The sequence below is a fragment of the Oncorhynchus masou genome, chromosome 18, assembly GCF_036934945.1.
Source record: "Oncorhynchus masou masou isolate Uvic2021 chromosome 18, UVic_Omas_1.1, whole genome shotgun sequence".
Classification (NCBI taxonomy): Eukaryota; Metazoa; Chordata; class Actinopteri; order Salmoniformes; family Salmonidae; genus Oncorhynchus; species Oncorhynchus masou.
The window spans coordinates 71,950,873-71,977,562 of NC_088229.1; the positions used below are offsets into that span (position 1 = coordinate 71,950,873).

A 26,690-nucleotide genomic window follows, 5' to 3' on the forward strand; every position below is an offset into this window, starting at 1 on the left:
TTTGGAAATTCTAATGGGGATCAATTAATGCAAATTTGGAAACAAAACTACACTTAATGAGTATGTACATTTTTACAATATATAAACAAACAAAATATAAACAATTGAAATATCACTTTCTTTATGTTTCTATTAGAGGAGAGTTTGTTTTTAAAATATCACTTAATAACAGGCTTGACAGAGCTAATGCTGCTGGCGTTAGTTCACCCAAATTATTGATTTCCTTACCCTGTAAGCAGCCTATGGATAAGGTATGACAGCAGGGTTAGAAATGTAAGCAGTTATGCAGTTAGGAAATTAGGCAGTTAGGGTTAGGAAATTAGGGTTAGGGTTTGATCTGAAAAGCACAATGCAACACAGAAGACAACAGAGATAATAGGAAATTATTGGGTTAGGATATGATGTTAAATATGTAGGGTGAAGTTAACAAAGAGGAAGGTAGGCTTTAAAATTCATGCAATCAATTAATGCAAATTTGGAAACAAAACTACACTTAATGAGTATGTACATTTTTACAATATATAAACAAACAAAATATAAACAATTGAAATTAGGGTTTATGTTTCTATTAGAGGAGAAATTAGGGTTTTAAAATAATTAATAACAGGCTTACAGAAATGCTGCTGGCGTTAGTTCACCCAAATTATTGATTTCCTTACCCTGGGTTAGCAGCCTATGGATAAGGTAGGACAGCAGGGTTAGAAATGTAAGCAGTTATGCAGTTAGGAAATTAAGCAGTTAGGGTTAGGAAATTAGGGTTAGGGTTAGGAAATTAGGGTTAGGGTTAGGAAATTAGGGTTAGGAAATTAGGGTTAGGAAATTAGGGTTAGGAAATTAGGGTTAGGAAATTAGGGTTAAATTAGGGTTAGTTAGGGTTAGGTAATTAGAGTTAGGGTTAGGAAATTAGGGTTAGGGTTAGGAAATTAGGGTTAGGGTTAGGAAATTAGGGTTAGGAAATTAGGGTTAGGAAATTAGGGTTAGGGTTAGGAAATTAGGGTTAGGAAATTAGGGTTAGGAAGTTAGGGTTAGGAAATTAGGGTTAGGAAGTTAGGGTTAGGAAATTAGGGTTAGAAAATTAGGGTTAGGAAATTAGGGTTAGGAAATTAGGGTTAGGAAATTAGGGTTAGGAAATTAGGGTTAGGAAATTAGGGGGTTAGGAAATTAGGGTTAGGAAATTAGGGTTAGGGTTAGGAAATTAGGGTTAGGGTTAGGAAATTAGGGTTAGGAAATTAGGGTTAGGTAGTTAGGGTTAGGAAATTAGGGCTAGGAAATTAGGGTTAGGGTTAGGGTTAGGAAATTAGGGCTAGGAAATTAGGGTTAGGAAATTAGGCAGTAAGGCAGTTAGGAAATTAGGGGTGAAATTAAGCAGTTAGGGTTAGGAAATTAAGCAGTTAGGTTAGGAAAGGGTTAGGAAATTAGGGTTAGTTAGGGTTAGGAAATTAAGCAGTTAGGGTTAGGAAATTAAGCAGTTAGGGTTAGGAAGTTAGGGTTAGGAAATTAAGCAGTTAGGGTTAGGAAGTTAGGGTTAGGAAATTAAGCAGTTAGGGTTAGGAAGTTAGGGTTAGGAAATTAAGCAGTTAGGGTTAGGAAATTAGGGTTAGGAAATTAGGGTTAGGGTTAGGAAATTAGGGATAGGAAATTAGGGTTAGGAAATTAGGTTTAGGAAATTAGGGTTAGGAAATTAGGGTTAGGAAGTTAAGCAGTTAGGGTTAGGAAATTAGGGTTAGGAAATTAGGGTTAGGAAATTAGGGTTAGGAAATTAGGAAGTTAGGGTTAGGAAGTTAAGGTTAGGAGGTTAGGGTTAGGAAGTTAAGCAGTTAGGGTTAGGAAATTAAGCAGTTAGGGTTAGGAAGTTAGGGTTAGGAAATTAAGCAGTTAGGGTTAGGAAATTAAGCAGTTAGGGTTAGGAAGTTAGGGTTAGGAAATTAAGCAGTTAGGGTTAGGAAATTAAGCAGTTAGGGTTTGGAAATTAAGCAGTTAGGGTTAGGAAATTAAGCAGTTAGGGTTAGGAAATTAGGTTAGGGTTAGGAAATTAAGCAGTTAGGGTTAGGAAATTAGGGTTAGGAAATTAAGCAGTTAGGGTTAGGAAATTAAGCAGTTAGGGTTAGGAAATTAAGCAGTTAGGGTTAGGAAATTAAGCAGTTAGGGTTAGGAAATTAAGCAGTTAGGGTTAGGAAATTAAGCAGTTAGGTTAGGGTTATTACTCTACGGTTAAGGTCAGGGAACATTCAACCTACCGCCTCAGTGATGTCGATGTTGACCACGGCGGTAGTGCTGAAGGACGGAGACCCTCGGTCCCGGGCTTGGACCACCAGAGACCACCTGCAGTCCTTCTGCTTGGTGATGTTCTGCACGATCTCCATGGACTTGATGTACGACTTGAGCTTGATCTCTCCAGTCTCTGCGTTGATGTCGAAGATGTTGTCCGGCTCAGCTTGCATAATGGAATACTCAATGACGTTATTGGGCGACTCTGCATCGGCATCTATGGCCTGAATGGATTAAAAAAAAAAAACGAAAAAGCAGCAAAACTGAACACATTATTTACTTAAAAATTGCGCTGGACTGGAACGGTTCTGGACACGCTCACATTTTTCATTTCAGGTGATTATCATCCTACAAAAACAAGCATTCAATGTACAGTGTTTACCAGGGTGTAATGATTCACACAGTGTTTACCAGGGTGTAATGATTCACACAGTGTTTACCAGGAGTGTAATGATTCACACAGTGTTTACCAGGGGTGTAATGATTCACACAGTGTTTACCAGGGGTGTAATGATTCACACAGTGTTTACCAGGAGTGTAATGATTCACACAGTGTTTAGGATCAAACCGAACCGATGGCCAGTGAACCACTACAACTCTAGGACAGGGGTTCCCAAACCTTTTCACTCAGGCCCCCCTTCCAGCATCGGGGAAAATGTTTTGACTCATCAATCTACACATGATACCACATAATGACAAGGCAAAACCTGTTTTTTCTTATAAATGTTTGCTAATTTATTACAAATAAAAAACAGATATACATTATTTACATAAGTATTCAGACCCTTTGCTATGAGACTCGAAATTGAGCTCAGGTGCATCCTCTTTCGATTGATCATCCTTGAGATGTTTCGACAACTTGATTGGAGTCCACCTGTGGTCAATTGAATTGATTGGACATGAATTGGAAAGGGACACACCTGTCTAAGGTCCCACCGTTGATAGTGCATATCAGAGCAAAAACCAAGCCATGAGGTCAAAGGAATTGCCGGTAGTGCTCGGAGACAGAATTGTGTCGAGGCACAGATCTGGGGAAGGGTATCAAAAACAACACAGTGGCCTCCATCATTCTTCAATGGAAGAAGTTGTGAACCACAAAGACCTTTCCTAGAGCTGGCCGAATGCCAAGAGTCACGTCTGGAGGAAACCTGTCACCATCCCTATGGTGAAGCATGGTGGTGGCAGCATTTTCACCATTTTCAGTGGCAGGGACTGGGAGTCTAGTCAGGATCGAGGGAAAGATGAACGGAGCAAAGTACAGAGAAATCCTTGATGAAAACCTGCTCCAGAGCACTCAGGACCTCAGACTAGGGTGAAGGTTCACCTTCCAACAGGACAACAACCCTAAGCACACAGCCAAAACAAAGCAGGAGTGGCTTTGGGACACGTCTCTGAATCTCCTTGAGTGATCCAGCCAGAGCCCGGACTTGAACCCGATCAAACATCTCTGGAGCGACCCGAAAATAGCTGTGCAGCGACTGAAAGATTAGTGGAATCTGTGGGTAGCTGGACAGGTAGGATGACTGACAGTGAAGGTGAACAGGTGGTCACGTGTCAGGTGACAGAGGAATGGATCTGACTGAGGCAGGAATTCCTTTAACCACAAAGTGATATATTTACTGAGTAGTCTGGGCTGCATCACAAAGGAAACAAATAACATGTATCCAATCAAATTCATAATCAAAGATCAAATCATATCATTCATTAGTAACATAATTTAGGGAATTCAACAGTCCAGTTCATTAAGAAGTGCATAGTAATCATCCGCAAGTCATTTAGGCTCGTAACTATTTATCATAAATCATGAAAGAATACAAACAGTGAACGGTGATACAATCTATAATCCCCATTATCAAAGTCAATCAGTTAGCAAACAATGACGTTTCTCATTTCACTCTTTCAATTGTCTTCATGTGTACATATAATTAATTTCAATACACATGAACCATATCGATTGCATAATTGGCCTATGAGGATCCGTAGGGCCGTGATCATTGACAATTCACATTACACAATATGTTTGAAGCGTGCGCTCCAAGCCGCAATAACTATAAACAATAACCGAATGGCCCATCTCCGGATCGCAACAGATAGTTCAGATGAAAGGTAACAGAGTCGGTGGACTTACGTGGATTCATGGATACACAGAACTTCTGGATCAGATGGAGTCAAGGAAGAAATAGCAGCGAGATCAGGCGATGGCAATTTCCTCCTTTTATGGAGTTGAGATCTGTCGGACATTTCCACCTGACCTAATTAAAGCGCCCCTGGCCCAGCTGAGTAAATGGCAATGAATTAAAGGATTATTCCACCAACTCCATGGGCCTTTTCTACAGCGACACTCCCCATCAAACCTGACAGTGTTTGAGAGGATCTGCAGAGAAGATGGGAGAAGCTCCACAAATACAGGTGTGCCAAGCTTGTAGCATCATACCCAAGAAGACTCGAGGCTGTAATCGCTGCCAAAGGTGTTTCAAAAAAAATACTGCGTAAACGGTCTGAATACTTATGTAAATGTGATATTACAGTTTTTTATTTGTAATACATCTGCAACAATTTCTAAAAACATGTTTTTGCTTTGTCATTATGGGGAATGTGATGTCATTATGGGGTATTGTGATGTCATTATGGGGTATTGTGTGTAGATTGATGGGGGGGGGGGGAATTCATCCATTTTAGAATAAGGCTGTAACGTAACAAAATGTGGAAAAAGTCAAGGGGTCTGAATACTTTCTGAATGCACTGTATAGGCTAAGAAACCTAGCTAAATAACGTTAGCTAACATGGGATAGTTGATCTGGACATGACCAGTTAGTAATAGCTCTGGAAGGTATCCAATGACCGACATGACAAGAGGAACACTGATGATGCACTACACAATAGTGAAAGTGCACCTTCATTCTACTATTACAGCCCCACCATTGCAGAACCACTGCCCTAGAATAAACCTCTACACACCACATGGCTACTGTATAAACCTCTACTTTAGGGATCTATAAAGTGCAATCTTGTCTTATTGCCACTGTACATACCTCTACCCTAACAGGTGCACCGATGATCATGGTCCTCTCCACAAAGCTGTCATCAAACTCTGGAACGTGGTCGTTCATGTCAAGGACAGTGACAAACACCTCCGCCAGGCTGTACTTGCCCTCTGTGTCCTCTGCCTTCACGTAGAAGTTGTACTTGGACTTGACCTCAGCATCCAGAGTGGCCCAGGCCTGGGTGTAGATGATGCCTGAGGACGGGTGGATGAGAAACCTGGAATACACAACAGTGTATTAGCAGGATATTGACAATAAATTAGTGGAATATCGGCAGTATTTTAGCATTATATTGATAGTATATTAACATTATATTGACAGTATATTGAGAGTAAGATGGCAGTATATTGGTAGTATACAAGCAATATATTGTCAGTATATTAGCAGTATATTGGCAGTATTTAGGCAGTACACTCTTAGAAAAAGTTGCTATCTAGAACCTAAAAGGGTTTTTCGGCTGTCCCCATTGCAGAAACCTTTGAAGAACCATTTTTAGTTCCAGGTAGAACCCTTTCCACAGAGGGTTCTACCTGGAACCAAAAAGGGTTCTCCTCAGGGGACAGCCGAAGAATCCTTATGGAACCCTTTTTTCTAAGAGTGTATATTGGCAGTTTTTCTCTCTCAGTATATTGGCAGTATTTTAGCAGTGCATTAGCAGTATATTGGGAAAAATATATCAAGACCCGTGTTGCAGATGATAAATTATTCTGTATTATCACCAAGGTCGTTTTTTTGTCCAGTACACATTTTTTTTATGTCCAATATTCTTTTTAAAGTGGCACATATTCAGCCATTTTCCAACATTTTCTTTTTTAGAACGTATTCCCTGTGAAAATTAACAAATACAAGGCAAACTGTTAACTTTCACACATTTATCATTTACTTCCTGCGTCAAGACGGCAAGCAAAATTGGAAGATAACTTGACACTTATTTTTTCAATGTTCTGCCTGTATTGCAGCCTGCCTGCCTTGCTTTCCATAGCAGAGCTCCAGCTGCCACATTGCATGTTAATTGGCCCTCTCTACACGAGACATCCAGGCCTGGCAGGCTATTTTTCACCCTGCAATCCAATTACAAGATTAACCAGTCAGTATCGTGCCCCAATCTTAGAGTAAGCTGTTACAGGAGGGAGGAGAAGAGCTACAAGCATAGCCAACCTAATACTGAAATACTGTCTTCTCCCATCTTCCTATCAAAGGGAAGAATCTGAGTTGAGAGATGGTTGACCTGGAGCAGGATTAGTTAACCCAAGTCAAACTCATTCATTTTAATCCACAATAATCACAGCCGGCAGGTGATAGAATGCCATGAAAAAGATGAATCTCTCTGAGACTGATCAGTCAGTAGGAGGTTGGTTCATCTGATGGTGACCATTGTTGTTATGTCTGGGTGGAGAGTAGACACAAGTAAACACCGTTTACACAACTTTTTATTTATTTTTGCACAAGCGTTTTCACGTCTATTGCCGGAAAAAGCCATAGAAAATAAACGCAGCTGTACTTTATTCACTGTGAACGGCGATAAGCGCTTACCCACTTTTTTCTACCATTCTATCACTGTTGCTTGAGCGATTGGGACCCAATACAAAGACCCAGTGGGTTTCCCCACGTTTGTCCTCACGCATAATCAGGCAAAACAAATGATTATATTGCTTAAGTGATCATTTCTGCCCATTTTGGTCTATTCAACTGGCTCCACACCAACAGATTAATGGATTTTATTCAAATCTTCATGTTCAACAATCATTGGTATTGGCAGGACTCTCCTGTACTTACAAATCAGATCCGGATCCATAGATGGAGTACTTGACTTCACCCCAAAGGCCAGAGTCTGGATCATTGGCCTGGAATGCAAAAAAAGAGAAAGGGAGTTAGAATGCTGGAACAGAACATAGAGAGGACACACGTTGGACTGTTGGAACAGAACATTGAGGAAATGACAGAAGTTAGAATGTTGGAACAGAACATAGAGGATATGATAGAAGTTAGAATGTTGAAACAGAAGATAAAGTTAGAATGTTGAAACAGAACATAAAGGAAAGGATAGAAGTCAGAATGTTGGAACAGAAGATAGAGGAGACGATAGAAGTTAGAATGTTGAAACAGAACATAAAGGAAAGGATAGAAGTCAGAATGTTGATAGAGTGCTGGAAAGGAACAGAGAGGATAGAAGTCAGAATGTTGATAGAGTGCTGGAAAGAAACAGAGAGGATAGAAGTCAGAATGTTGATAGAGTGCTGGAAAGAAACAGAGAGGATAGAAGTCAGAATGTTGATAGAGTGCTGGAAAGAAACAGAGAGGATAGAAGTCAGAATGATGATAGAGTGCTGGAAAGAAACAGAGAGGATAGAAGTCATAATACTGGTAGAGTGCTGGGAAAGGAATATAGAGGAGAGGAGTCAGAATACGGGAAAGGAACAGAGAAATTAGAATCCTGGTAGAATGCTTGAACGGAACAGAGAGGAGAAAAGAGAAGATAGAATATTGGAACGGAACATAGAGGAGAGGAGTTAGAATGTTCGTAGAATGTTGGTGCGGAACATAGAGGAAAGGAGTTAGAATGTTGGAGAGTGCGGAAACATAGAGGAGAGGAGTTAGAATGTTCGTAGAATGTTGGAGCGGAACATAGAGGAAAGGAGTTAGAATGTTGGAACGGGAACATAGAGGAGAGGAGTTAGAATGTTCGTAGAATGTTGGAGCGGAACATAGAGGAAAGGAGTTAGAATGTTGGAACGGAACATAGAGGAAAGGAGTTAGAATGTTGGAACAGAACATAGAGGAGAGGAGTTAGAATGTTCGTAGAATGTTGGAACGGAACAGAGAGGAGAGGAGTTAGAATGTTGGAACGGAACATAGAGGAAAGGAGTTAGAATGTTCGTAGAATGTTGGAACGGAACATAGAGGAAAGGAGTTAGAATGTTGGAACGGAACATAGGAGAGGAGTTAGAATGTTCGTAGAATGTTGGAACGGAACAGAGAGGAGAGGAGTTAGAATGTTGGAACGGAACATAGAGGAAAGGAGTTAGAATGTTCGTAGAATGTTTGAACGGAACATAGAGGAAAGGAGTTAGAATGTTTGTAGAATGTTGGAACGGAACATAGAGGAAAGGAGTTAGAATGTTGGAACGGAACATAGAGGAGAGGAGTTAGAATGTTGGAACGGAACATAGAGGAGAGGAGTTAGAATGTTGGAACGGAACATAGAGGAGAGGAGTGAGAATGTTGGAGCGGAACAGAGAGGAGAGGAGTTAGAATGTGGGAACGGGACATAGTGGAGAGGAGTTAGAATGTTGGAACGGAACATAGAGGAGAGGAGTTAGAATGTTGGAATGGAACATAGAGGAGAGGAGTTAGAATGTTGGAACGGAACATAGAGGAGAGGAGTTAGAATTTTGGTAGAATGTTGGAACGGAACATAGAGGAGAGGAGTAGAATGTTGGAACGGAACAGAGAGGAGAGGAGTTAGAATGTTGGAATGGAACATAAAAGAGAGGAGTTAGAATGTTGGAACGGAACATAAAGGAGATGAGTTAGAATGTTGGAATGGAACAGAGAGGAAAGGAGTTAGAATGTTGGAACGGAACAGAGAGGAGAGGAGTGAGAATGTTGGAATGGAACAGAGGAGAGGACTTACAATGTTGGTAGAATGTTGGAACGGAACAGAGAGGAGAGGAGTTAGAATGTTGGAGCGGAACAGAGAGGAGAGGAGTTAGAATGTTGGAACGGAACATAAAGGAGATGAGTTAGAATGTTGGAACGGAACATAGAGGAGATGAGTTAGAATGTTGGAACGGAACAGAGAGGAGTTAGAATGTTGGAACGGAACAGAGAGGAGTTAGAATGTTGGAACGGAACAGAGAGGAGTTAGAATTTTGGTACCTATGCATAAGCATGTCATGTCTCTTTAAAAGTATCCAATCATACAGGAAATAAACGCATATCAAACATTTTATTTTTCCAATATCATATAACAATATTATTCATAATAATAACAACAATTTCCACATTAATATTTATAGTTTTAACAACTGATTTTTGGGGTCAATATTGTTGAGTAGGGAGTCCATTGGGACACAACTCCTGAATGAATGAAGGTCACTGTCCATTCGCTGATTGGAACAGTCTGAGGATAACACACCAGAGAGGATCTCACTCTAAGCTAAAACACACCGAACAATGTGGGGAGGATTTCACCCCAGCAGGGTCTGTCTACTAGGCTCCCATTCCCTGGGTTGATTAGGACACAGTCACACCACAGGGACACCACAATGTAAAGGCCAATATGATTGACCCTAAAGAATTGTTACCTTCTCGCCAACTCTAATTCCTGCTAAACGGTAACTACTAGTAGTGTAACATTATAAATACTAGTAGTATGGAAGCAGATTCATCCCAAAATAAATACAGATAACAACAATTGAAATAAAATTGATATTGGAGTATTGTTTTTTCCTATTATTGTTGTTTCAATACATTTATTTGCATTTATTGAATCTGGTTCCATACTTGAGTATTGTATGGAGAAAGTCAATCATATAAGCATTACGTCTCTACGGGCATTTTGTGGAAATCCCTCAAGCTGGAAATCCCTGTTTCTTCTTAGCTTCCAATTACCCATAACCATTAATATCCATCTATCGGTGGATTATCGTTGGGAGATTACATAATCATATTTTGGTGGCAGTGATGTTTGAGTGGAGTTGAATAATCCAGATGTACTCACGGTGACAGACACGACGTTGGAGCCTCCAGGGGAGTTTTCCGGGATGCGTGCGATGTAATACTCTGAGGTGAACCTGGGAGTGTTGTCATTGGTGTCCAAAAGGTGAATCACAATATCAGCTGTCGCACTGAACCTCTCAGGGGTGTCAATCTCCACAGCCAGTAACTGGTAGAGGAAAATGTTATGTTAAATCCATAAAATACTCAGGGTAGGGTAGCCTAGTGGTTAGAGCGTTGGACTAGTAACTGGAAGGTTGAAAGTTCAAATCTCTGAGCTGACAAGGTACAAATCTGTCGTTCTGCCCCTGAACAGGCAGTTAACCCACTGTTCCTAGGCCGTCATTGAAAATAAGAATTTGTTCTTAACTGACTTGCCTAGTTAAATAAAGGTTAAAAAAAAAATCTTGCTGTTATACTATAGTAAAGAATTATTGAAGGAATGAGCATGATGCCTGCAATGCCAGAGTTGTGGGTTAGATTCCCACTGGGGTCAAAATATATGGAAGCACTACTTTAAGTGACTTTGGATAAAAGAGTCTGCTAAATGATTATTATTTTATAAGTCATAGGTTATTACTGTATAACTGTAATTTCTTACCGCATAATTTCCATTGTAATTACTTATTGTATAATTACTATTGTAATGACTTATTGTATAATTTCCATTGTAATTTCTAACTGTATAATTACCATTGTAATTTCTTATTGTATAATTTCCATTGTAATTACTTATTGTATAATTTCCATTGTAATTACTTATTGTATAATTACTATTGTAATTTCTAACTGTATAATTACCATTGTAATTTCTTAGTAAATACCTAGTAATTTCTGTACCATCAAAATAAAATCATATCCAATCTACATTGTCCATTTTAGGATCAAATATTTGTTATTCCAGTTTGTCATGGAGTACCAGTCAAAAGTTTGGACACACCTACTCATTCCAGGGTTTTTCTTCATTTGTACTATTTTCTACATTGTAGAATAATAGTGAAGACATCAAAACTATGAAGTAACACATATGGAATCATGTAGTAACCAAAAAAGTGTGAAACAAATCTAAATAGATTTTAGATTTTCAAAGTAGACACCCTTTGCCTTGATGACAGCTTTGCACACTCTTGGCATTCTCTCAACCAGCTTCATGAGGTAGTTAATTTGTTAATATAAAAGTTAATTTGTGGAATTGATTTATCTTTCTTAATGTGTTTGAGCCAGTTGTGTTGTGACAAGGTAGAAGATATATAGAACATAGCCCTATTTGGTAAAATACTATAATATGGCAAGAAAAGCTCAATAAATAAGAAAAGAGAAACGACAGCCCATCATTACTTTAAGACATGAAGGTCAGTCAATACAGAACATTTCAAGAACTTTTAAAGTTTTTTCAAGTGCAGTCGCAAAAACCATCAAACTCTATGATGAAACTGGCTCACATGAGGACCGCCACATGAAAGGAAGACCCAGAGTTACCTCTGCTGTAGAGGATAAGTTCATTACAGTTACCAGCCTCAGAAATTGCAGCCCAAATAAATGCTTCAGAGTTCAAGTAACAGACAAATCTCAACATCAACTGTTCGGTGAAGACTGTGTGAATCAGGCCTTCATGGTCAAATTGCTGCAAAGAAACCACTACTAAAGGACACACAAATACAAGCAATGGACCTTAGACCGGAGGAAATCAAAATTTGAGATTTTTGGTTCTAACCGCGGTGTCTTTGTGAGACACAGAGCAGCCAACAAGTGCTCAGCATATGTGGGAACTCCTTCAAGACTGTTGGAAAAGCATTCCAGGTGAAGCTGGTTGAGAGAATGCCATGTGTGCAAAGCTGTCATCAAGGCAAAGGGTGGCTACTTGTGTAACACTTTTGGCTACTACATGATTCCATGTGTTATTTCATAGTTTTGATGTCTTCACAATTATTCTAGAATGTAGAAAATAGTTATTTTTTTAAAGGAAAACCCTTGAATGAGTAGGTGTGTCCAAACGTTTGACTGGTACTGTAAATGCAGCTGAAAATGGTGTGAAATACCTTGTATGTTAAGGATTTGCCTTTTTCATAGTCGATGGCAGCAGAGTCTTCAACGATGACAGTGACCTGTGCTTCATTTAGGACCGTCTGGGGCACCACTCTGAGTACACGACCGGGCCCTACCAATCTGAGTTTAAATTTAGCATTCGCACCCTGTCAGAGAAAACACACACCTACATGAATCTGCCATCTATGACAACATTCATGGCAGATACCAAGATCTCTGACCTCTGTTTGAAAACAATCATTTTAATCTATCTAATGGGCTGAGGGGGAAAAAAAAACTGTCAACGGATACAATTATTATATAATGTAAAAAATTGCAGACGAGAATTCTGGGAACAATGACATCATGATGATAATGACAGCCATCTTAATCTAAATGAACTATTGACATTCCTGGGATGCTTAATAGTATTATTGGGCAAATATGGGGATTAAGATATTTATTTTCTAAAATAGGTTAACATAATGTCACATACTGTTTTGTGCGGGGGGGGGGCGAGCAATTACATCACATTATACAATACAACCAGCACCCATTAATAAAACACAACGTGGATTGTAGCACCAAAGTCATCGTTGGAGCTATCAATACCCTAGTATCAATACCCTAGTATCAATACCCTAGTATCAATACCCTAGTATCAATACCCTAGTATCAATACCCTAGTATCAATACCCTAGTATCAATACCCTAGTATCAATACCCTAGTATCAGTCAAGTGTTCTGGGGTTGGGCTAACAAACGTGTTTAGGAAACAGTCTCAAGGCCTATAACGAAGCATAAAGGAGTGATTTCCATGAAAGTACGAGAGGTGGGAAATAGAATGTCTCTGGCTGTATCCGAAATGTTACCCAATATAACGGACTACTTCTAACCAGGGCCCATAGGGCACTGATCAAAAGTTGTGCACTATATAGGGAATAGGGTGCGATTTGGGAAACAGACTTTGCCTTCCAGTACCTGATCAGAGTCGTTGACTGTTATCTTCAGCCCCCTGAGGATCTCCCCCTCTGGAGGGTGCTCATACATGGTCACCTCAAATTGGCTCTGGGGCCCGTTCTCTCCGTAGAAGGTAGGAGGGTGGTTGTTGAGATCCACCACTCGAACCGTCACCATAGTCATGGCATTGTAGTCCAACAGCTCCTCGCTAGGCCCCAGCTCAGTGGCCTGAGACACAGAGAGACAGAGAGACAGAGAGAATGGCAGCAACAGCGAGAGAGAGAGAGAGAAGGAGAATGAGAAGGGGAGAGATAGAGAAGGAGAGAGAGAGATGAGAGAGAGAGAGAGAGAGAGAGAGAGAGTGAAGGAGAATGAGAAGGAGAAGAGATCAGACAATAAAAAAGATGAAGAGGAGAGAGCACTGACACTGAATAACAAGAGAGAGAGAGAGAGTGAAGGAGACTGACACTGAATAACAGAGCACACACACAAGCGAAAGAGATCAGACAATAAAAAAGATGTGCTAAACTTGTAACATAGCACTAACACTGTAATAACAGAGCACCGACACTGTAATAACAGAGCACTGACACTGTAATAACAGAGCACTGCCACTGTAATAACAGAGCACTGACACTAATAACAAGGCACTAACACTGTAATAACAGAGCACTAAGACTGTAATAACAGAGCACTGACACTAATAACAGAGCACTGTAATAACAGAGCACTGACACTAATAACAGAGCACTAACACCGTAATAACAGAGCACTGACACTGTAATAACAGAGCACTGACACTGTAATAACAGAGCACTGACACTGTAATAACAGAGCACTAACAAGGTAATAACAGAGCACTGACACTGTAATAACTAATAACACAGAGCACTACACTAACAGAGCACTGACACTAATAACAGAGCACTGACACTGTAATAACAGAGCACTGACACTGTAATAACAGAGCACTGACACTGTAATAACAGAGCACTGACACTAATAACAGAGCACTGACACTGTAATAACAGAGCACTGACACTAATAACAGAGCACTGACACTAATAACAGAGCACTGACACTGTAATAACAGAGCACTGACACTGTAATAACAGAGCACTGACACTAATAACAGAGCACTGACACTGTAATAACAGAGCACTGACACTAATAACAGAGCACTGATACTAATAACAGAGCACTGACACTGTAATAACAGAGCACTGACACTAATAACAGAGCACTAACACCGTAATAACAGAGAACTGACAATGTAATAAGAGAGCACTGACACTGTAATAACAGAGCACTGACACTGTAATAACAGAGCACTGACACTAATAACAGAGCACTGACACTGTAATAACAGAGCACTGACACTGTAATAACAGAGCACTGACACTAATAACAGAGCACTGACACTAATAACAGAGCACTGACACTAATAACAGAGCACTGACACTAATAACAGAGCACTGACACTAATAACAGAGCACTGACACTAATAACAGAGCACTGACACTAATAACAGAGCACTGACACTGTAATAACAGAGCACTGACACTAATAACAGAGCACTAACACCGTAATAACAGAGCAATAGTAATGTAATAAAAGAGCACTGACACTAATAACAGAGCACTAACAAGGTAATAACAGCGAACTAACAATGCAATAACAGAGAACTGACACTGTAAAAACAGAGCACTAACACTGTAATAACAGAGCACTAACACCATTATAACAGAGCAATAGTAATGTAATAAAAGAGCACTGACACAAATAACAGAGCACTGACACAAATAACAGAGCACCGACACTAATAACAGAGCACTGACACTAATAACAGAGCACTGACACTGTAATAACAGAGCATTAACACCGTAATAACAGAGCAATAGTAATGTAATAAAAGAGCACTGACACTAATAACAGAGCACTGATACTAATAACAGAGCACTGACACTAATAACAGAGCACTGACACTGTAATAACAGAGCACTGACACTAAAAACAGAGCACTGACACTGTAATAACAGAGCACTGACACTAATAACAGAGCACTGACACTGTAATAACAGAGCACTGACACTAATAACAGAGCACTAATAACAGAGCACTGACACTAATAACAGAGCACTGACACTGTAATAACAGACACTGTAATAACAGAGCACTGACACTGTAATAACAGAGCACTGACACTAATAACAGAGCACTGACACTAATAACAGAGCACTGACACTAATAACAGAGCACTGACACTGTAATAACAGAGCACTGACACTAATAACAGAGCACTGACACTAATAACAGAGCACTGACACTGTAATAACAGAGCACTGACACTGTAATAACAGAGCACTGACACTGTAATGACAGAGCACTGACACCGTAATAACAGAGCAATAGTAATGTAATAAAAGAGCACTGACACAAATAACAGAGCACTGACACTAATAACAGAGCACTGACACTGTAATAACAGAGCACTGACACTGTAATAACAGAGCACTGACACTGTAATAACAGAGCACTGACACTGTAATAACAGAGCACTGACACTGTAATAACAGAGCACTGACACTGTAATAACAGAGCACTGACACTAATAACAGAGCACTGACACTGTAATAACAGAGCACTAACACCGTAATAACAGAGCACTGACACTAATAACAGAGCACTGACACTAATAACAGAGCACTGACACTAATAACAGAGCACTGACACTGTAATAACAGAGCACTGACACTGTAATAACAGAGCACTGACACTGTAATAACAGAGCACTAACACCGTAATAACAGAGCAATAGTAATGTAATAAAAGAGCACTGACACAAATAACAGAGCACTGACACTAATAACAGAGCACTGACACTAATAACAGAGCACTGACACTAATAACAGAGCACTGACACTGACACTGTAATAACAGAGCACTGATACTGACATAATGACACTAATAACAGAGCACTGACACTAATAACAGAGCACTGACACTAATAACAGAGCACTGACACTAATAACAGAGCACTGACACTAATAACAGAGCACTGACACTAATAACAGAGCACTGACACAATAACAGAGCACTGAATAACAGAGCACTGACACTAATAACAGAGCACTGAACACTAATAACAGAGCACTGACACTAATAACAGAGCACTGACACTAATAACAGAGCACTGACACTAATAACAGAGCACTGATACTAATAACAGAGCACTGACACTAATAACAGAGCACTGACACTAATAACAGAGCACTGATACTAATAACAGAAAGCTCTTATTACCTTGACTTTGATTTCATATAATTCATTCCTCAGCGTGACTGGATAAGTTGTTAGGCTGATACAACCAGTTGTGCTATTGATGGTGAAGACATCCTCACTACCTGAAGAAGGAGAAAGGTAAGAACACCACCATAGTATGTCAATCATGACGCATACAGAAATCACAAATATCTGTGAAACTGTAGACAAACACATGCTCAACTGCTGACAATGATAGGCTATTATTAGTTTGTGAAGTGTGTGTGTGTGTGTGTGTGTGTGTGTGTGTGTGTGTGTGTGTGTGTGTGTGTGTGTGTGTGTGTGTGTGTGTGTGTGTGTGTGTGTGTGTGTGTGTGTGTGTGCAACTTACCATTGGTAATAGAATAATGAATAGGATTAGGGTTTCCTTCGTCTCCATCTTTGGCAAACACAGTGGCTATTTCAGAACCCTGCAAATAAAAATTATAAATCAGAAAGAAATGGCTTGGAAAAGTTTTCCAAACAAATCTGTTGAACATACTGTATGTTAATATGGCGACATGATATTCAAAATAATTAAAGTACAATTTATTGAATATAAAGAAATGGCTTGCAAAAGTTCCCAAAGGTTTTAAAACCCTATGTTTGAAAGACCAGAGGATCATCAGGTTGTGTTGTACTTACAGGAAGTGAGACCTCGTCGACGTAGCCAAAGTAAGGAGGTTGTGTTGTACTTACAGGAAGTGAGACCTTGTAGACGTAGCCAAAGTAAGGAGGTTGTGTTGTACTTACAGGAAGTGAGACCTCGTCGACGTAGCCAAAGTAAGGAGGTTGTGTTGTACTTACAGGAAGTGAGACCTCGTAGACATAGCCAAAGTAAGGAGGTTGTGTTGTACTTACAGGAAGTGAGACCTCGTAGACGTAGCCAAAGTAAGGAGGTTGTGTTGTACTTACAGGAAGTGAGACCTCGTCGACGTAGCCAAAGTAAGGAGTTTGTGTTGTACTTACAGGAAGTGAGACCTCGTAGATGTGGTCAAAGTAAGGAGGTTGTGTTGTACTTACAGGAAGTGAGACCTCGTAGATGTGGTCAAAGTAAGGTTGTGTTGTACTTACAGGAAGTGAGACCTCGTAGATGTGGCCAAAGTAAGGTTGTGTTGTACTTACAGGAAGTAAGACCTCGTAGATGTAGCCAAAGTAAGGTTGTGTTGTACTTACAGGAAGTGAGACCTCGTAGACATAGCCAAAGTAAGGAGGTTGTGTTGTACTTACAGGAAGTGAGACCTCGTAGATGTAGCCAAAGTAAGGTTGTGTTGTACTTACAGGAAGTGAGACCTCGTAGATGTGGCCAAAGTAAGGAGGTTGTGTTGTACTTACAGGAAGTGAGACCTCGTAGACGTAGCCAAAGTAAGGAGGTTGTGTTGTACTTACAGGAAGTGAGACCTCGTAGATGTAGCCAAAGTAAGGTTGTGTTGTACTTACAGGAAGTGAGACCCCGTAGACATAGCCAAAGTAAGGAGGTTGTGTTGTACTTACAGGAAGTGAAACATCGTAGACATAACCAAAGTAAGGAGGTTGTGTTGTACTTACAGGAAGTGAGACCTCGTAGATGTAGCCAAAGTAAGGTTGTGTTGTACTTACAGGAAGTGAGACCTCGTAGACATAGCCAAAGTAAGAAGGTTGTGTTGTACTTACAGGAAGTGAAACATCGTAGATGTGGTCAAAGTAAGGAGGTTGTATTGTACTTACAGGAAGTGAGACCTTGTAGACGTAGCCAAAGTAAGGAGGTTGTGTTGTACTTACAGGAAGTGAGACCTCGTAGACGTAGCCAAAGTAAGGAGGTTGTGTTGTACTTACAGGAAGTGAGACCTCGTAGACGTAGCCAAAGTAAGGAGGTTGTGTTGTACTTACAGGAAGTGAGACCTCGTAGACATAGCCAAAGTAAGGAGGTTGTGTTGTACTTACAGGAAGTGAGACCTCGTAGACATAGCCAAAGTAAGGAGTTCCAACGAAGGCTGGAGGAGTGTCTTGGGCGTCGAGGACGTTGATGGTTATGGTGGCTGTAGATGTCAACACCTGATGCTTCCCTTTGTACTGCCCACCCCCATCCTGATGGATACAACAGAAGGTTAGACATTGGACGACGACACGTGCTGACTGATTATTTAGCGCTAAAAACCATTGCGAAGCAACAGTACTGTTTGCATAAGTTAAACAAGGCGGCAGGTAGCCTAGTGGTTAGAGCGTTGGACCAGTAAAGGTTGCTGGATCGAATCCCTGAGCTGACAAGGTAAAAATCTGTCGTTCTGCCCCTGAACAAAGCAGTTAACTAACTGTTCCCCAGTAGGCTGTAAATAAGAATTTGTTCTTAACTGACTTACCTAATTAAATACCAAAAAATGTAAATACTCTTGTGTGGAAGGATGTAACACTGTTTGCTTAGTGAGGAGTACCACCTCCTCCATCGCCCTAAGGAAAAAGGCCTTCTTCAATAGCGAAAGGAGCGACACGTCAGGCTGAGAACTCAGTGTCACACATCTCCATCTGCTCGATATGTGAAATTCAACAGCTTTCTATTTGTGTGTGAACTTCAGAATCTTGCTCCCATGAAAATACACTCAACGTACAGTAAAGGGCCGAAACAACATGCTCCTTCGCACGAGACAATTAGTCAATCAACTGCCACGGTGTGGGATCAAGGGCCGAGCCGTAGTGTGGCCTTAAATAATCTGGGCAGACCCTCCCCGAGAGCTTAGAGACGGATCCAAGGATGGAGGAGAGGAGCTGATCCTCCCCCTGAGGCTTAAAGACAGAGGGACCCCTAGCCCTTCAACCTCCACAGGGATCAGAGAAGCAGATAGAGACAGAAGGAAAGCTTCCACAGGGCTTAGAGAAGAGGATAGACAGAAGAAAAGCCCCCCCTCCCCCATGGCCCAGAGAACAGAAATAGAAGAAAAGCCCCCCCTCCCCCAAGGCTCAGAGAACAGAAATAGAAGAAAAGCTTCCCTCCCCCAGGACTCAGAGAACAGAAATAGAAGAAAAGCTTCCCTCCCCCAGGATTCAGAGAACAGAAATAGAAGAAAAGCTTCCCTCCCCCAGGGCTCAGAGAACAGAAATAGAAGAAAAGCTTCCCTCCCCCAGGATTCAGAGAACAGAAATTGAAGAAAAGCTTCCCTCCCCCAGGACTCAGAGAACAGAAATAGAAGAAAAGCTTCCTCCCCAGGACTCAGAGAACAGAAATAGAAGAAAAGCTTCCCTCCCCCAGGATTCAGAGAACAGAAATTGAAGAAAAGCTTCCCTCCCCCAGGACTCAGAGAACAGAAATAGAAGAAAAGCTTCCCTCCCCCAGGACTCAGAGAACAGAAATAGAAGAAAAGCTTCCCTCCGCCCCCAAGGCTCAGAGGAGAGGACAGATTGGGATGAAACATTGGGATGACACATTGTTGTTTGGGGTTTTAGGCTGGGTATCTGTAAATAACTTTGTGACAACTGCTGTATAAAAAAAAGGCTTCATAAAAATACAAAAAATACAAATAAAATACAAAGAAATTGATTGACACATAGCTAGCGGCCATCTAACCTTGGCAACCACCGTCACAAAGTGTAATGTTGTCGTCTCAAAGTCGAGCGTCTCGCCTGGTTTGATCCGCAGGACCCCACTGTGGCCGTCGATGGTGAACTTGGTAGCAGGAGTTCCCTGTGAACAGACACAGGGCCGTCAGTAAACCCTTCGTTGGGATGATGTACGCTGAGATCTCGACAGATCTAACTAAGCACTCGCCATTCAATTAACTGTGTAGTTTCAATGACATTTCAAATACACTCGAAGTACAACCAAGACCACATCACACATCAAATCCAGGCCTAAAGAGGGATAAAACGTTACATTTCAGCCGTTCAACCATTTTCTACTGTTGTTCTTTCAGATATCTAAAATCATCAGGATGCTTTTAGACTCCAGAATCTGCTTTGTGAATCTCCCAGTCGACATGTGAACGGTGCCAACGGCTGTTTGCTTGCTGATGGCCAAAAGCAGCCCTAAGCTCCAGCTAAGCCCTCGACACCTTGCTGAAATGTAATTGAAATGTAATCCACTAAAGTAACACCATTTCCTGCCTCCACTCCAGTGTAAAAAATGAATGGTTTTCTCTCCGAGGATGGTTCACTTCCTGTGTTGATTAAAGACATGGCCTTACCATTCATCTACAGTATGACAGTGGATCCTCCTTATAGACTGTATAACATTAGAGCTAAACCTGAACCCTCTGGCAAGTCCAGGACTGTGTTCATTATGACACACCTAGCAACAAAACAAAAATCTATTTGAGGGTTCATATAGTCCCTTCCTGTTTTAGACCATTTTCTTCTTCTTTAGTGATTAATGGACGTTGTTCACCTGTAAGTAGTAGGTGACACTGCCTCCAGAGCCCATGTCCTTATCCACCGCTTGCACTCTGTAAATGCTGCTTCCAGCTGGAGTGTCCTGCAGATGACACAGACATGGATGACATTTGACATTAAACATAATGTGTACTAGATAAGTGCCCGTGCACTTACTTATCTAGTACATATCTGCTTAGACTTTAATAACGGTGCCATTACTTGCCAGCATGTCAGACAGGCCCCTGGGGTAGTGACTCCCTATTATGTCTAAAGACATGATACCAGTATTGACATCTCTGTCATTATCACTTAACATTATCTCTAAAGACATGATACCAGTATTGACATCTCTGTCATTATCACTTAACATTATCTCTAAAGACATGATACCAGTATTGACATCTCTGTCATTATCACTTAACATTATCTCTAAAGACATGATACCAGTATTGACATCTCTGATACCAGCATTATCACTTAACATTATCTCTAAAGACATGATACCAGTATTGACATCTCTGTCATTATCACTTAACATCAAAGACTTAACATTATCTCTAAAGACATGATACCAGTATTGACATCTCTGTCATTATCACTTAACATTATCTCTAAAAACATGATACCAACATTATCTCTAAAGACATATTGACATCTCTGTCGTTATCACTTAACATTATCTCTAAAGACATGATACCAATATTGACATCTCTGTCATTATCACTTAACATTATCTCTAAAGACATGATACCAATATTGACATCTCTGTCATTATCACTTAACATTATCTCTAAAGACATGATACCAATATTGACATCTCTGTCGTTATCACTTAACATTATCTCTAAAGACATGATACCAATATTGACATCTCTGTCATTATCACTTAACATTATCTCTAAAGACATGATACCAGTCATCTTATCACTTAACATTATCTCTAAAGACATGATACCAGTATTGACATCTCTGTCGTTATCACTTAACATTATCTCTAAAGACATGATACCAGTATTGACATCTCTGTCATTATCACTTAACATTATCTCTAAAGACATGATACCAATATTGACATCTCTGTCATTATCACTTAACATTATCTCTAAAGACCTTTTAAACCAAAGACAGAGCTGTCTGTATGGCGATGAGAGTTTAACACAGACCTCTGGGACGTCTACGGCGAAAGGCAGGTTCTGGAACTCTGGTTCTTCATCATTGGCATCGGTGACAAACACCCGTATCGTCTCGGCAACCTAAAGGAAGGAACAAACAGATGACATCACAACAGCCCAGCTGAGAAGCCAGGTATGATTATTTGGTATGTGTGTGTAGGCCTATACATTTGAAAGCGACGAATGTTGTTGTCTAAAGCTCAGCTCACCTTATTCCGGCCGTCGGTTATGCTAACGAGAGCTGAAATTTCACCTTGTTTCTGACAAAACAAAGAACAGGTTGTTAACAGCACTCTAAATAGCACATCCGGTACTAGGGGGTAATGATAGTCTCTGGCGACAGACGGCAGACTTGGTTCTGGGTTGCTGAGATTACCAGAGATGTAGTTTTCTCAAAGCTCCCTGCATTACACTCACCTCTCTGTCTAGTTCCTGAATGAGAGTTATGTTTCCTGACTTGGGGTCCACTCTCAGGTATTCTCTGGTGCCCTTCTCAAAGGTCAGGCCAAACCACACGGCATCCCCCTCCGGGTCAGTGCCATTTAGGATATATACCTGTGTTCCTGCAAGGTTAGAGACAGAGATAGCACCTGCTTATGAATGCGTTATGAATGCTTTATGAATGCTTATGAATGTGTTATGAATGCTTATGAATGCATGTGTTATGAATGTGTAATGAATGCTTATGAATGTGTTATGAATGTGTTATGAATGCTTATGAATGTGTTATGAATGCTTATGCATGTGTTATGAATGTTTATGAATGTGTTATGAATGCTTATGCATGTGTTATGAATGTGTTATGAATGTTTATGAATGTGTTATGAATGTGTTATGAATGCTTATGAATGTGTTATGAATGCTTATGCATGTGTTATGAATGTGTTATGAATGAATGTGTTATGAATGCTTATGCATGTGTTATGAATGGGTGGTGAATGCTTATGCATGTGTTATGAATGTGTTATGAATGTGTTATGAATACTTATGAATGTGTTATGAATGCTTATGCATGTGTTATGAATGTGTTATGAATGCTTATGAATGCTTATGCATGTGTTATGAATGTGTTATGAATGCTTATGCATGTGTTATGAATGTGTTATGAATGCTTATGCATGTGTTATGAATGTGTTATGAATGCTTATGCATGTGTTATGAATGTGTTATGAATGCTTTTGAATGCTTATGCATGTGTTATGAATGTGATATGAATGCTTATGCATGTGTTATGAATGTGTTATGAATATGTTATGAATGCTTATGCATGTGTTATGAATGCTTATGAATGTATTATGAATGCTTATGAATGTGTGATGAAGTCTTTATGTAGGTACTCTTCAAATATTAAAGTGTTACCAAATTTGGTAATAACGTTACCTATCAAATACATGAAAGGTAACCCATCTCTACCTCCAGTTGTACAGGAGAGCATATCCCACAGCACCATTAACCTGACCTAGACATAGTTGTTTAGGAATAGGAATTTTGAGGTGTAACTTTCCCAAAAACCCAGGTTTTCCAGAAATCCAGGAACAAGCAAGAAATCTGGGTATACCTCCAAGTGGGATTTCTGGAAAACCTGGAAATGTTGCATTCCGTAGTATTGTCTGATTGTTTTTCCTATTGTTTGAAAGCCACCCCTGCCTCGTTATTGTTTTCCCTGGCTAAGCTTGTTAGCACGCGTCACCGTCCTCTGCAGGGCATTATGGTGATAAATCTAAGGCTCAATGCTGCTCAAGTGATCACTGATCAGTCCATCACAAGCAGACCTGGGTTCAAATACTATTTGAAATCTTTCAAATATTTTTTTGTGTTTGCTCTCGCCTGCATGGAGTGCAGGGTTTGCAGTTTTGGGACTATTCTGTTGGTCAACGAAGCTAGGCAACCTCAACGAAGCACACATCATCTCCTTGAAATTATTACAAATAGTATTTGAACCCAGGTCTGATCCTTAGCTACTGTATAACACTGTTCTTGAAACACAGAATCCATCACACTGTGATTTTCTTTTAATTTAGCCACATTATACATGCTATTTGTAAACCACATGACATACTGTATATTATCAATTCACAACTTCACTGACTCAATTGAATAATTATATTAAATAATCATCTCATTTATTTAATTGTTCACAACACTTACCGACTGGTGTGTCTTCTGAGATACTGAAGAGAGCCATATTCCCATTGGTGCTGCTCGGTCCTTTGTCGTAGAAATAGGGAGCATAGTCTAACGTTTGCCCTGGTGGAGAAAAACAAATTAATCGAAATGTGGCACTTGTAACAAAGCAGCACTATCAAGCGTATTCACAATCGCAAAAAAAAAAAATAGATGACAATCTATGGATAACGAGTAAACTTTTATACAGTACAGAAATTATAACTCATGCTGTCATAATCAATTCAATACTTCTGACACCTGTGGTCCTTTTTATCTGAATATTCAATTTGAATTATTGTACTCACTTCCTGAAACGGCAGGAAAGCAGAGAGAAACAAGACAGTTCAAAGTCAAAAGAGGTTAAGAAAATGGTATTATCTAAAAGAAGGTCAAGAAAACCCAGTGAACTCCCAATATCAAGACAAAGACCAGGACAGAGAAAATAAAAACCTACCCAAAGAGGGAGGAAGAGTAACCAAGAAGACTAAGAGAAAAATAAACCCTCTCTTTTTCTTTTGATTCTTCATCCTGATGGAGGAGGCAGAAGACGGTTCGTCAGGATCATACAGGGTGGAGGTAGAGACCAGGAAGAGGGAGACCGGCTGAGAGGCTGAGTGGAACGGAGTCAGTGTCCTTCTGGAGGTGTCTACAATATGCCAGGCATCTCGCAAGACGGCTCAGCTCAGTGTAAGAAGCTGGAGCAGTTTCTCAGAGCAGCCTGGTCTCATAGGCTAGACGTAACATAGTAAATTGTAAATCCAGGAAACTCAAATTAGTATGATGTGTTATGTTTGGTATGGTTACATAAGACAGGAGGTTAATTAAGGCAAAAATGAAAAGTAGGTTGGTTAGTCGGGGTGAATGTGTGGGCGTATAACATGAACGTCCAGCCTGCCAACGGTAGTGTTTTCAAAAATCATCACGGACAATTTTAGCATTTAAGCTAATTAGCAACTTTGCAATGAGTTACTAATTTGCAAATACTTAACCCTAAACTAACGTTAGCTAACGTTAGCCACCTAGGGAACATTAGTGGCATAATATTGGAATATCGTACCTTATCCTACGTTTAGCAAATTCGGCACATATTGTATGAATTGCAGTTAGTAATATATCGTATGCGTTGTAATTTGTAACATATCATAGGAGATGGACATGCACAAATGAATACACCCCATACGAAACTTAACATACAGGGCATTCGGAAAGCATTCAGACCCCTTGACTTGTTCCACATTATGTTACGTTACAGCTGTATTCTAAAATGGATTCAATTGTTTTTTTCCCTTATCAATCTACACACAATACCCCGTAATGACAAAGCAAAGCAAAAATACATAAATATCACATTTACATAAGTATTCAGACCCTTTACTCAGTACTTTGTTGAAGAACCTTTTGTAGCGATTACAGACTCGAATCTCCTTGGGTATGAAGCTACAAGCTTGGCACAACTGTATTTGGGGAGTTTCTCTCATTCTTCTCTGCAGACCCTCTCAAGCTCTGTCAGGTTGGATGGGGAGCGTCACTGCACAGCTATTTTCATGTCTCTCCAGAGATGTTTGATCGGGTTCAAGTTTGGGCTCTGGCTGGGACCCTCAAGGACATTCAGAGACTTGTCCTGAAGCCACTCCTACATTGTCTTGGCTGTATGCTTAATGTCATTGTCTTGTTGGAAGGTGAACCTTCACCCCAGTCTGAGGTCCTGAGTGCTCTGGAGAAGGTTTTTATCAAGGATATCTCTGTACTTTTCTCCATTCATCTTTCCATCCATCCTGACTAGTCTCCCAGTCCCTGCCGCTGAAAAACATCCCCACAGCATGATGCTGCAACAACCATGCTTCATCGTAGGGATGGCACCAGGTTTCTTCCAGACGTGATGCTTGGGATTCAAGCCAAAGAATTCAATCTTGGTTTCATCCGACCAGATAATTTTTTTTCTCATAGTCTGAGAGTCCTTTAGGTGCATTTTGGCAAACTCCAAGAGGGCTGTCATGTGCCTTTTACTGAGGAGTGGCTTCCGTCTGGCCACTTTACCATGTATGCCTGATTGGTGGAGTGCTGCAGAGATGGTTGTCCTTCTGTAAGGTTCTCCCATCTCCACAGAGGAACTCCAGAGCTCTTTCAGAATGACAATCGGGTTCTTGGTCACCTCTCTGACAAAGGCCCTTCTCCCCTGATTGCTCAGTTTGGCTTCTTCTATTTAAGAATGATGAGGGCCACTGTTCTTGGGGATTTTCAATGCTGCAGACATTTTTTGTACCCTTCCCAGAGTCTGTGCCTCGACACAATCCTGTCTCAGAGCTCTACGGACAATTCCATTGACCTCATGGCTTGGTTTTTGCTCTGTCAACTGTTTGACCTTATATAGACAGGTGTGTGGCTTTCGAAATCAAGTGAATTTACCACAGGTTGACTCCAATCAAGATGTAGAAACATCTCAAGAATGATCAACAGAAACAGGATGCACATGAGCTAAATTTAAAGTCTCACAGCAAAGGGTTTGAATACTTATGTAAATTAGGTATCTGTTTTTAAAAATTTTAATACATTTGCAAACATTTTTTTGAAATCTGTCTTCGCTTTGTAATTATGGGGTATTGTGTGTAGATTGATGAGGGGAAAAAAACATGTCATCCATTTTAGAATAAGGCTGTAACGTAACAAAATGTGGAAAAAGTCAAGGGGTATGAAT

General features: G+C 40.3%; 1 protein-coding gene across 1 annotated transcript in view; it reads right to left on the reverse strand.

Annotated features, from left to right (window-relative positions):
- The window catches only part of LOC135559424 (cadherin-related family member 1-like), a 29,536-nt gene extending 3,545 nt beyond the window's left edge, over positions 1-25,991 (reverse strand). Inside the window, exons 1-16 of the mRNA XM_064993576.1 lie at positions 25,856-25,991; positions 23,978-24,076; positions 22,247-22,392; positions 22,039-22,089; positions 21,821-21,910; positions 20,671-20,757; positions 19,855-19,971; positions 18,240-18,383; positions 16,669-16,747; positions 16,320-16,420; positions 13,038-13,244; positions 12,071-12,223; positions 10,036-10,200; positions 7,089-7,156; positions 5,301-5,529; positions 2,238-2,492 (exon numbers count right to left, since the gene is read on the reverse strand). Of these exons, the coding sequence (XP_064849648.1) occupies positions 2,238-2,492; positions 5,301-5,529; positions 7,089-7,156; positions 10,036-10,200; positions 12,071-12,223; positions 13,038-13,244; positions 16,320-16,420; positions 16,669-16,747; positions 18,240-18,383; positions 19,855-19,971; positions 20,671-20,757; positions 21,821-21,910; positions 22,039-22,089; positions 22,247-22,392; positions 23,978-24,076; positions 25,856-25,991 (2,127 nt within the window). The remainder of the gene's footprint in view (positions 1-2,237; positions 2,493-5,300; positions 5,530-7,088; positions 7,157-10,035; positions 10,201-12,070; positions 12,224-13,037; positions 13,245-16,319; positions 16,421-16,668; positions 16,748-18,239; positions 18,384-19,854; positions 19,972-20,670; positions 20,758-21,820; positions 21,911-22,038; positions 22,090-22,246; positions 22,393-23,977; positions 24,077-25,855) is intronic.
- Between the last annotated feature and the right edge of the window lie 699 nt (positions 25,992-26,690).